We start from the raw sequence: 12,600 nt of genomic DNA, 5'->3' as shown, positions 1-12,600 counted from the left end.
AGTATATCCCAGTATTTTTGCTGTTCGATTTTCTTTTTTGTTTGTTTGTTTGTTTTTTGTCAAGAAAGAAAATCCCTCGAACTGCCCTGTGCCTTTATTGTCAAATCATTCAGTTGTCCTATACTCAAATGAGAAGTGCTGCTCTGCATGCTGCAGACTTTTTAACCGCCGGTTAAGCCTTCTTGGAAAAACTGCCATGTTTATCTAAGTGAATAAGGGAGGAAAGGGGAGAGGGAGGAGGAAAGCAAGATCGACAGGGACAGAAGTTTGTTAGGATGGGTGGATACAAATGGAAGAGGTTTGTAGCTGTGGGAAAGTGCAAGTGGAATAATAAAAAAAAAAAAAGCAGGAAAGCTATGGCTATAATCAGTTCCACTGCTCGCTGGCCTGCATGGCCCCCTCACTCTGCATTACCAAGCTTCATCTCTATGGTAATGCTTCTGGCCACCAGAGTTCATTTTCACAATTTCCTAAGGCAAGCCAACAGAGATATCAAGGTACAAAAAAAAAAAAAAAGCCTGTGCACGCTCGCATTGTATTTCAATTGTATACACGACTCGAGGGAATGCCAGCGAGGTTTAGTTGTTTGTGTGTGAGTGTGTGTGGCAAAAGAGTAGAGAGAGGGACAAAAACACTGAGTGGCATAATATACCACAGGAATTGCTATCATCTTACCGAGCGGGTGCCCGTATATGTGTGATACACCTGCAGTGGAACTCACGTATGAATATGTGCGCGCACTCGCCCCGTGTTTACTGAAACGAGCTCCGGCTGCATCCCCTGCATTAGAGGCTGTTTCATTCACAGCATCAACTCCCGAGTCTAATCAATATTGGCCATGACAAGTCACCAGATCCCCTCCTCTCAGTGGAATCATTTATCAACCGGGCTGCGGCTGCAACTGTAATAAGAGATTGTAACACAACTCTCAAGGTAAACATCTCTGATTGTTTTATTGCACTGCGAATTAGCCTCTTCTCTTTGGATGCTGCCCTTTAATAACTCTTTAATTCCTCATCCGGGGCCTGTGCCCTGGGTGACACTGGGTGCTTTATCTCTGTTATGACTCATCTGACTGGCCCTACTCGCGCCGAGTGTTTATTCAAATAACAGATATTACAGCGGTTAAGCATATTACGTGCAGTCGGATTGGCCACACACCCAGCTCTCATAAATCTTTGAACGTGCAGTTCAACAAATTGGTGGATGGCTCTCAAGGGCAAGTGTGGCAACATTTTTAAAGCAATAGTAGTGAAATGACAGGAAGAGAGCCAGTTGGATTGATTGATTGCATGAGAGGACACATTAAATGTTTAATTTAGGTGTTATATGATGTCGTAATTCAATCCGCCTTCCTGTCATCCAGCTATAAATGTCTTAAATTTGAGCCTTTCTTTCTCCTCCATGTATGAGGAAAGGGTTGCCAACCATCTCTGGTGGTTGTTATTAATTGTTGTGGACTGTTTCGAGAGACATGTGCACGGGTTGATCAACTATAAACTATCGGCAGTGAGGTTCATGTGACCTCGCCCTTTGAATTGTTTAGAAATTCCAAAGGCATTTTGAGATATTTGACATTGTTTTACTGGCTCTGTATTCCACACTACCAGTTGGCCTTTGCACAGTGCTGAATAACAATAACTTTGAAACCTCAATGAACACTCACAATGCTGTTTTCAGCTTTTTATGCACAGGGACCCTTTTTTTTGGCATATTGTCACTTTGTGTATGTTTTCTGGTCGAGACAACAGTTTTTGAACAAGATGTGCTTTACTTTGTTTGGCATTGCCTTTTGTTGTGCACTTCTTTTTTCAAAAGTTGGGTAATTATGCAATTTAGGGATGCATCCAAACAGCATGGCAGCCATAGAAATTAGAAAACATGCTGTGTCATGCTGGATGTCCTATTTATTCGGTTGGCTGTTTGTTTTTCAGTGGAATTGGAGAAGACTCAGAGACTTCTGACGAGTTCACATCACAGTAGTGTAACATGTGTTATCTTTCTGCAGCGGCATCATACTGCACCTTAAAGGAGACATATCATGCTTTTAAATCCTTCCTTTTTACATATAAATCATACAGTTGTGGTCTATACAACGCGAAACTGCAATGCTTGGGTCTGAATTCCTCATTATTAGAGCTCCACAGGCCCCTTTTCAACCCCTTTTCTGATGCGCTTCTGAGAGCAACTCGTTTTGGGGCGGTCTCTTCAAATGCAAATGAGACACTTCATACCCCGCCTCCTCTCCAGGTTGCAGAGGTCACACTCGGTTCAACGTCACCCTGTTCGGCCATCTTTGTAGTTTGATAGAACAGATACAATTATCTAGCGGCGCAGAAACTTTATATTCACACATTATTTACAAAATGTCAACAACGGAAGATTTGTCCATCCAGCCATACATGTTGGAGCCAGAGTCGGACCCGGCGGAGCGAGATGAAAATGACGATGATGCACCTTCAGAACAACGTCTTCATATGGATGTAACGCAATGGTGTGTTACTATATTTACACTAACTTCTCCATCCATGCCCACTACTACAATACTGCCTGTATTACAACGACTATTTAACACAGAAGTTACATTATAATCTAAAACGAGCACACAGCGCTAACATATGAAGACGGTGCAACTGCTAATGCTAACAAAACAATGACAGGGATGTCTTATCATCACACTTTTTAGCGTTATATACAGCTTACCGAAGTGCTCTGTTCGTCGTCTCCATAGATAGAAGGAACTGACCGCTCAATCAGACGAAGTCTTTCGGCAAATCCTTCTTTATACTGGCGGAGGTTGCTGAAGCAGTCGTCCTTAAAGTGATTCGCGCACACAAAAATGACCTTACCCACAGATGTGGGTACATTTCTGTGAAAAATAAAACTCAACCAGGCACTTCGAAAAGGTTCTGATGCTGGGAGACGGTGTAACGAAGCTTGTGGGTTACTACATCCAACAACCGAACATTTCGACTTATCCTCTCGTAACTTCGGCACCCTTAGGTTGGACTACAAAATCGCAGCGAGAAACAAAAATGGCGGATTGCTCGAAATGTCGATGTCCTAATTTGGCAGTTCCGCTGAGAATACTGTGACGTCATTGTTCAAAAAACGTAATAGAGAATAGAAAAATCGAAACCGATCGCAAAATATGACCAAAACAGAATATAAAGATATCAACGGAGCACCTGAAGAGACTACTTTGAACTTTTCTGTACTTCTAAACACTCTAAATATACAACAAAATGCATTTAAGGGCTAAAAAAGTGGATTTAGCATGATATGTCCCCTTTAAGACCTGTCACTTTTTTCTTGTAGAAACGAATCAAGTTGAACCTCCACTATTGAGTAAAAAAATATTCCTTTTTTTTTCTCCCCTACTGCATATTTTATTGCTTGTTGTCTTTTACTTCCAGGAAATGTCCAAAAAAAAAAGCAAAAAAAAAAAAAAAGTGCAGCCTACTCCTGTAACTACTGCAAAATGATTGACATTGTTAAACCCCCCCAAAAAATAAAAAATAAATATTATTTTTTATCATATTTTCTCCTCCTATATGTCAGACAAAAGTATTTTCTTTCCCTCTCACGGTCTTCTTGTGTCCGCTCTGACACCCTTTCAGCTTAGCCTTATCATCTACAGCTTGCACAAAGTCCCCAACATGACCCCCCCAATCCTATCTGCACTGTTTTGGCACCCGGCGGCTGAGTTCAAAACACTGCTGTTAGCTGGCAGTGCTACAAAGGGCACATCCCTGTCCTGACTACTCGGTCCTTCTCAGGCTGGACTTTTGTGTCTTGCAGTGTCGGAGTGGAGAATGTAATATTTCCACCTCGGTCAAAGATGCAATCGCTTTGTAACAACAAATCCCCCGTCCTCCTGAGCGCCAGCTTTGTGCCTGACTGGCCGCTTGAATCCGTCTTTCCTGTCAAAACAGGCTTATGAATATACAGATCACCTGAGCTCCTGTTGACGTTAATACTGTGTAACTTAATTAAAGAAAAAAGGTGAAGCTGATGACTCTTAACATAATTGTTGTGGGAGCATGCGCCGCACGTATTTTACATTAGTTCCCACATCACAGTGAATTCTTCTGCATTCATCTGTTCATGGATTGATACCATTAGGTGTTCCTTTGACACAGAGACAGAGCAGCCTCTAGTGGTAAAACTTCATGATTGTCTGCTTTTTTTCATTTCCCTCCTATACAGTTAGTTAGGTATTGATTATTACATCACAGAGTTCAGACTTTTTGATCCCTCCAGATAGACGCACAGTGTGATAACTCCTCTGTTCTAGTGTTTACAGTGAGCACTTCATCTCATCATCGGGAAACAATTGTGTAAACTATGCTCGATTTTTGATAAACCCACACACATCAGAACACCAGGTGTGAGACTATATATATTCACAGGACTGTTGTCAGTTCAGTTAAAGCCAGCTTCTCTTTTACATGCAGGGGAATAAAACTGCACAGATTCATATTGTAGATTATACACACACACAAAAACAAATTTTTAGCACGTATTCGATGTTACTTTTTGCCTGTTTACTGCTATTGAAAGAAACTTGTGTTTCAGTGTGTTGGTCAAGGAATTTCACACACAGACGGGGCAAGATGGGTGATTGAACCACTGACATTTTGATTGCAGGACAACTTGCTCTACCGCCTGTTCACCTGCGCTAACAACTGCTCCACTGTGCAGCCAAACATGAAAATTGCAGTTCAATCTAAGGACTTTATTTGGGGAAGAAAGAAAAACATGACATCATCATGTGAATTGTACGCTTTAAACGCCTGTACATTTTACAGAGTTGCTCCGTTGTCCAGCCTTGAACCTGAAAAAGGTTACGCGTGCTCAATTACCTGCTGATCCAGAACAGAGAGTCTCGTAATCACAATATAGCCTTTGTAGGCTTGGCACTGAGGTTTTGTATGTATATTCAATACTCATTTCTGCTGGGAATTTGTCCGTCTTTGTTAGTGCTTGCATCAGTACACAAAGGCTGTTTCTAAACGAGTATTTGGGGGGCGGGGGGGGATAAGCATTGTGCATGATTTACAATTTGCTGAAGCCGTTCGGTTTCTTCATTGAAGCCAGGTTCACTCATGTCTGGAGCCCATTGTATGAGACCGGGTATTATTCATGTTTTCAATCTTTTTTTCCCCCCAGAAGAACTAGATTTGTGACTGCCTAAGCACGTCATTTAGAGCCCAAAGTGTAGGACTACAATGAGGTTTCATCTGTCTGAGGTGTTTAGTAACAAGTGTTCAATCTTGTTGTTTTTGTTCCTGATGTTTGGAAGATGAGTCACAATTACTGACAGCGTGAAAGAAAACGTGACTGAAACAAAAAAGTGGCGCCGTCAGAAACATGGCTTCCCAAATGAAGTCACAACTGAGAGGAACCATTAGCCTCCATTGTTGCCGAGACGAGTCTTGAGTCGGAGATAATGAATTGTTGTGGAATGGCAGTGCCGCTAAGATGTAGTGAATATGGTTTAATGTGTCTGATCAGTGTTGCGATGTGGGAGCTCAGGTCTCTACATGGACGTTCACTCCGAACGGCACAAGAGCCAATTACCTTGAACAATGTTTAGATAAGTACCAACTCAATATCTGTTACACAGTCACAAGCTCAGATAAATACTCAAAAGATATGCACAAACACGCTTGCTCTCATTCACACACACACACGCGCGCGCGCGAGCGAGCACGCACACACAAACACATACAGGCGCCTTAAATTGAGTGGCTTGCAGACGGTGTTAGTCCCTGTAAACTCAGACGTACAATCAAACACAAAGCAAGAAAGAGAAGAAAAATAAAATAAAACCTTCCTGTCCATTGGCATTACCGCTTATTCTTTAGAGGGTCATGGGGAGGCACTGAAACGTTTTTCTAAATTGACTTGTAGATAGCGCTCATTTTTTGTGTTGGAACCGAATGCCTGTGTTTTGGGAGGAGAGAGCAGGTGTAGATAAGAGATGGAAGGGACATGGCATGCAGAGAGGAAACCAGAGAGGTTTACCCCCGAGGACTTGGCTGAGCAAACAGCAAACAATTGTTACGCTTTATCTTGGGAGAAATACAGACGTTGACACCTGGCTGTGGGATATAAAAGAATGCTATTTGCCTATGAGACTCGAGGTTCAGCGTGCCTTAATAATCAGATGCATCTTCACTGTGTAGTGTTTGAATTGAAATAGTATACAGAGGAAGCAAGAGGAGCGATAACAGTTTTCATCCACAGTATATGCATGAACTGCTCTGAAATGTTTGTATTTATTCCAACAGTTATAATTTGGAGCTAGTGTTTTGGTGTTTCTCATTCCAAGTGTGAGGAGCTTTCCACATGAAGACTCAGGCCTTGTGGGATGGGAGGACTGTTTGTCTGAGGTGGCAGACCCAGTGTCCACTGCCCTTAATGAACACACTTGGGTCCTGAATGAAACATGAGTTTTCAGACATCTTCCCTCATATGTTGTTTTGTTGTTAGGAAAAGATCGGGTCAGACAAATAATGACGTAAAAAAAAAAATATGCATAACTGCTTATTATTAAAGATGGCAGACAATGTGTCAGCCAGTATGGTTGGTGAATACATACAAAGAAATGGAAATGATGCTGAGTATCACTGCTGTATCACAGGTGGTATTTTGTCATGTCATTTGAGAAGAGGCCCGAGTGCCTTTAAGATCAACAATTTATAATTGTTTCATCGCATTAAGGTCGGAAGCGTTGACTTGGATTGGAGTTTGTGCACACTAATTTAAACTAACTAAGTCATTGTGAACTCTTAATAGATGTGAGCTGTCATTATATTGATAGATTACACATACATACCAGTATATATATATATATATATATATATATATATATATATATATATACTGTATATATATATATACAGTATATATAATTTGAAATTGTCATTGAGTTAGTCATAAAAGCAACTGTTGTAAACACAAATCGGTTGGTTCTGAGACATGTGGGATGTTGTGTGACTCATTTTTTTAGCAGGTGCATACGTTTCTATTTTCAATTTCTCTCTGCCATCTTTTATAGGTAGTAAAGTCCCTCAGATGGTCCACGAACCTTATCTAGTTTCTTCAATCTACTTTTGTTAATTACTCCAAGCCCATTTGTTTTCTATCCACAAACAGATTTGCCCCAAAATAAACTTCACATATTCCCCATTGATTATTTCATTAGTCGTAATAGTAACTATGACGGCAGGCTTTAATAATAGAACTGATGGATCTATTGAAGTTCCTCATTAAGCTGGGTCACTTCTTGAAACTAGAGAGAATACGTTGAAATTGCTCATTATCAGTTTTTTACACCAACTATTGTATGAGCTTGAATGTCTGCAATGAAAGGAGACTTAGTCATAAAAACATTATGTTGTATTAAGGAAGCATGTCCAGGATTTTTTATTTTTTTATGTAGCCTATAAATAATCAAACTCAACCAGTTGATATTTTTATCTACATGTACAGCATGAAAGTCCAAACTTTCTGTCGCTACTTTATTTTAAGATATTATATTGTTTTCACCCTAAGACATGATTTGGACAACTTAATGATTCCATTAGTGTACAACAGAGAGGCTATTTCTTCGAGGACAAGTTGGCTTTGCTCATCCTTACCACAGTGATTAGTTTGAGTTGTAGTATTTTAGATAAATGTCTGTTCCTGAAACATTTTCGTCCCGGTAGACACACACACACACGGACAAAATAAAAAGTCCAATGAGGAGCTCTCCCACCAAAATCAAGTACGGTGGAAATTTTCAAGTTCAACATAATGGTATTTTTCTCAATTTACTGTCTTGACCTTTGCGGGGAGTGGAAATGTCATTGTCTCTACTTGTAGATTGATGTGGCATCTCCTTTATGTTTTCTCTTCAAGGCTAAAGCAGAAAAAAAAAAAAAGAGAGGGTTACAGTTAAGGATGCTAATGACTTTTTATTCACTCAGGTGCTGAAAAGACTTGGTGTTTTCGGTGCCGTTTATTCTCCAAATTGACTCGATTTTCTACGGAAAACCGTGAAGAAGTACGCACACGCTCACACTGTATGTCTTCCAGTGCCTTTATGTAAATGGACGAGGTGGCGAAAGAAAAAAAGAAGTCTTTGCATAGTGTCAAGGACAGTTCACAACTGGGCTTAAAAATCCATAAAGCGACATATCGTCTTGGTCCACACGCCTCTAAAGGTTCTCTGAGCTGCAGCGTGAAGCCGGCTGATTTAGTTTGGCAATCAATATGTTTTCTGCGAGCATAAGCTACGGTAATCTTTTTACAGCACCTCTCCTCTCCGTCTTTCCTCTCATCCTCTGCCCTTGAGCCGATCCTTCCACCTCACCGTTGTAACCATAGGGCCGAGATTACGTCTAGCAGCCTTTTGTGGTTAGAGGAAACAAATGGCGAACAGGCAAAGAAAAGAAGGATGAAAAATTAATATCAAGTATTGTATCGCGCACGCACATACACACACACACACACACACACACACACACACACACACACACACACACACACACACACACACACACACACACACACACACACACACACACACACACTTGCCCACCCACCACCTACTTCCTTGCTTTCTTGAGCCTCCATTGCACAGGAGCTGTTCTGTGAGACTTGGTCCCATAAAAGTGGATTATGGGAAATAGGTTGCTGCGACTTGCCATGCCTGCAGACTGTGGCAAGACAACCCATCTTTTTTTTTTTGACAGGAAATGAACTGCAGCTCCTCCACTTCAACCAGCACGGTCTATCTACTGAGCAAAAAAAAAAAAAAAAAAAGTTCAACATATGCTCTGCATCTCCCAGGGATGCTGCTTTTTTCAGTTTGGAAGTGATTTATTCACTGAGGTATATCACGGAAGGTGCAAATAGAAAGAAAAATGGAATAAGATGGAAAAACATGTTTGCCGTTGATGTTGCTGTTCGAACATATCGGCCCCATGCTTTTATGGGAGCGCTCTCATTGTGCAGTCTGTTAGTCCTTGTATGCTACTTTTCCCGTCCATAACTCACTGTTCCTTTTCTCATTACCATTCTTTCATGTAGTTATCATCTCCAGCAGAGAGAAAGGCCGGTTCCAAAGGGTCCGTTCTTATCTTTTGCTGCAGCTCTCTGTTTTGCCCTCATGCTGAGGGACACAACTGTTTTCTTTAATGGGCTGCCAAGCATCATACCCACAAATACATACACATCTGGCTTTGTACCCATGATATTTTTGTTTTCTGTTTACACTGCTACCAAGGGACTGTAATTATTTGATTCTTACAAGAAAGATTTCTATGATAACAGGAAATGAAATTATTGAGTGATCAAGTAAACAACCATTGAGCATATTGCACATTTATCGTAACCTTTTAAGGAATCGGAGGATACTGCAAAAAAAATTAAATTAAATTAAATATTACCACAGAGAAACTTCCAAGCCAGAAAAACAGTGAACCTCCTGAATCTTTGTCTCCAAGTTCTGAATGATGCTGGAGGGCAGCAGCTGGACGTGGAGCTCAAACATGTCGGGATTATATTTTATTGTGAACTGAAGTTGTTTTCATGAACTTCTGCATTTGTAGCTGTTGCCCTGACTGGTAACGAAAAATTGTACCTTTCATTCTTCCTCCCTTCCTTCCGCAGGGACAACAACTTCATCAAGGACTTTCCTCAACTGGCCGATGGTCTGATGGTCATCCCCCTACCAGTGGAGGAACAGTGTAGAGGAGTCCTCTCAGAGCCCCTCCCCAACTTGCAGCTCCTCACAGGTGGGGGGGTATCCTTGGACTGGCAATAGATCAAACAGCTTCCTATGATCCGCTCATAATCAATGTGTTGATATCTTTTGAAGCTCGCAGGGAAATGTCACTCTTGTTAGATCGTTGACAAATTGAACACCATCATGAGGTCCTGCAGCCTGAGTTCCTTCCACCATAGGTGCGGATGAACATAACTTCTGTGGAGAAGTGATGTATTTTATACAACAATCCGTAAATGCACAAAATGGTTGTTGCAGATGCATTGCTTGTTTTATCACTTGGACATTTTGCTTAAAACGGGCACCTTCACCTCGGATTCCTAATCCCTCCATTTGTTAAAATGGCATTTGATCTGATCTGACGTCCTAAGACATTTCACTGCTTTTATTACAGTTGAACACACACACACACACACACACACACACACACACACACACACACACACACACACACACACACACACACACACACACACACACACACACACACACACACACACACACTCACACACACACAGAAAATACAAATGGCCCCTTTTCACTGTGGGTAAATGTCTGAGGCGTAAAATGCTTTTCCAAAGACACAGGATCAAGGTTCTTCTGAGCAGTGTATTTTTTTTATTTATTACCCCTTGCTCTCTACTTTCCTGGCTTTAGTTCTAAACTGGTGTGAAAGTTTGGTAATTGAATTGCAGAGAAAGGCGAGATTGCTCCCACTACTAATGTCAGCAATCCAATTGGAGTTCAAGCTGCACTATATATCACCATTGATCCAGAAGCAGCTGGGATATGGGCCGTGATAATAAATGAAGTTACGGCGATAATAGATAACAATGGATGTGCAATAAACTGTATACATAAAGAGATAAATAGATTTGATTTCAGTCTAGTAATTGTTTTCAATTGCAGGTTCTCTCTTTGAATCTGCATTTTAAGATTTGTTTTTAAAATGGTCTCTGATCTTTTCCCTTCAATTGTCTGCCTGTTCCCACTTTTCTGTCTTTCTTAGGAGATGCTGAGTTCAGTGAGGCGGTGGGCTACCCCATGGTGCAACAGTGGCGAGTGCGCAGTAACCTGTACAAAGTCAAACTCAGCTCCATCACGTTGTCCACAGGTCAGTTGATTAATAACACTACTCGTGATTGTGTCACTAAACTACTGCTATTAATCTGAATATGAGACAACCATTTCCAAAAAAGCTTAGAAGCAGTCTCCAGATTCTTCAGCTTATTCCTCACACAGATCTCCTTGCTGCCATCCAAACTATTTCAGATGCAGCATTTCAAAGCCCTTGACTGGCTTGCTGACAACAACATCCAGCACCTGTAGCCGGGTTTCTATCACCCTGGTGTGATCGCCAAGCAACCGTTCATTGTGCACAGCTGATGTTTGACTCAGTCGGGTGTCCGCCGATCACATCCAGCATGCTCCTCTTTTTTCAGAAGCCCCCATGCTGTTGTTTTGCACAATTCGGCAAAAGACCGGGAGCTGAATATTACACTTTTTACCAAGCATATTTTAACAGGGGTAAAAAATTTCATATTTGAACCAATAAAATACTTAATACATATTTATATATTTATAAATAGTAAGCACTATTTTTCTGCTTTTCTGCACACTATGACTATTGTCGGATACAAACAAGCTATGTATTAAGTATATTCATAATTGTTTCACCCTTCTGGACACAAAATAACTGTTCGACAATTGTATTCTTGGTCTGTCAGGATTTTCCAAGGTTCTGAAGATGTTGTCAGCGGACAGCACACGTGAGGAGCTCCTGACGTTTCTCCAGCAGTACGGTAGCCATTACGTGTCTGAAGCACTGTATGGCTCTGAGCTCAGCTGCAGCATTTACTTTCCCAGCAAGAAGGCACAGCAGCAGCTCTGGCTGCAGTACCAGAAAGGTGAGTGTGCAAACAGACAACAAGCGAGGCAGAGGGAAACTTACATGAAGCATTTTGTATTTTTATTTTTATTTTTTGATTTATGTAACATGTTTTTAACGTTTGGAGCATGTGCATGCTGTATCTCAGAGCAAGCTAATAGATAGACAGGAGAATTACAGCAACATTTAGCAGGAAGGGCATTTACACTTTGAATAAACTAAACTAAACTGGGTTATATTTAAAAACTCCATCCTCCTTCAATTCACCCTCTGGTTAAAACCCAGCATAAGCTGCATGAACTGAATTAAATATCACTGTGACTTAACAGCATCCAAAAAGCATCTTGCAGCACTGTTCTATTTAAATAGTGTTGTTTTTTTTATTTTTTTTTGTTGTTTTTTTCTCTCCCCGTTTATTTGTGATCCAAAACAGTGATTTTCAGTTGAGCCATTCGGTGCGGTTGAATGGCTTCTGGATGCATGTTTGCTCACACTGTGGGACAAAAATGGGAAGGGAAATAAATAATTAAAGGATTTTAGGTCAAAGAGGTCCAAGATTAAACAGCCAAAGCCCCCGTTAAAAAAAAAAGAAAAAACTGATAGGCTATGACTAGTGTGTTGCCAATGCCAGCATTTTGTATGGCTGGGACAGAGTGTGCCACAGAGGGATAAGATTTCATTTCAGCAGAGTCCTAGACGAGATGATTAGCATTCATCTTGACTAAAGCCCAGGGGTGGAGGCGCTCCTCTGATCTTTTTTTGTAATTAAATGTACCACAGTACATTGTGTTGAAATAACTTTTTTACGACTGAAGTTATGCATTTCAATACAGCCAACCCCCACCCCAAAAGAAAAAAAAAAAAACTGAGAAAGTGGCAAAAGTAAAACTATAAATCATGAAAATTGACCTTTTTCTAATAATGTTGGAGT

The 12,600-nt window shown here is 40.8% G+C and overlaps 1 protein-coding gene across 1 annotated transcript in view; it reads left to right on the top strand.

Annotated features, from left to right (window-relative positions):
• Window positions 1–12,600, top strand: part of astn2 (astrotactin 2) — a 271,116-nt gene that overhangs the window by 203,043 nt on the left and 55,473 nt on the right. The window contains exons 14-16 of the mRNA XM_080476263.1: window positions 9,667–9,791; window positions 10,791–10,895; window positions 11,509–11,688. Of these exons, the coding sequence (XP_080332389.1) occupies window positions 9,667–9,791; window positions 10,791–10,895; window positions 11,509–11,688 (410 nt within the window). The remainder of the gene's footprint in view (window positions 1–9,666; window positions 9,792–10,790; window positions 10,896–11,508; window positions 11,689–12,600) is intronic.

Source organism: Lipophrys pholis (assembly GCF_963383615.2).
Source record: "Lipophrys pholis genome assembly, chromosome: 12".
NCBI classification, from domain to species: domain Eukaryota; kingdom Metazoa; phylum Chordata; class Actinopteri; order Blenniiformes; family Blenniidae; genus Lipophrys; species Lipophrys pholis.
The sequence above is the reverse complement of the archived record's forward strand: the minus strand, read 5'-3'. Positions and strand labels throughout refer to the sequence as shown.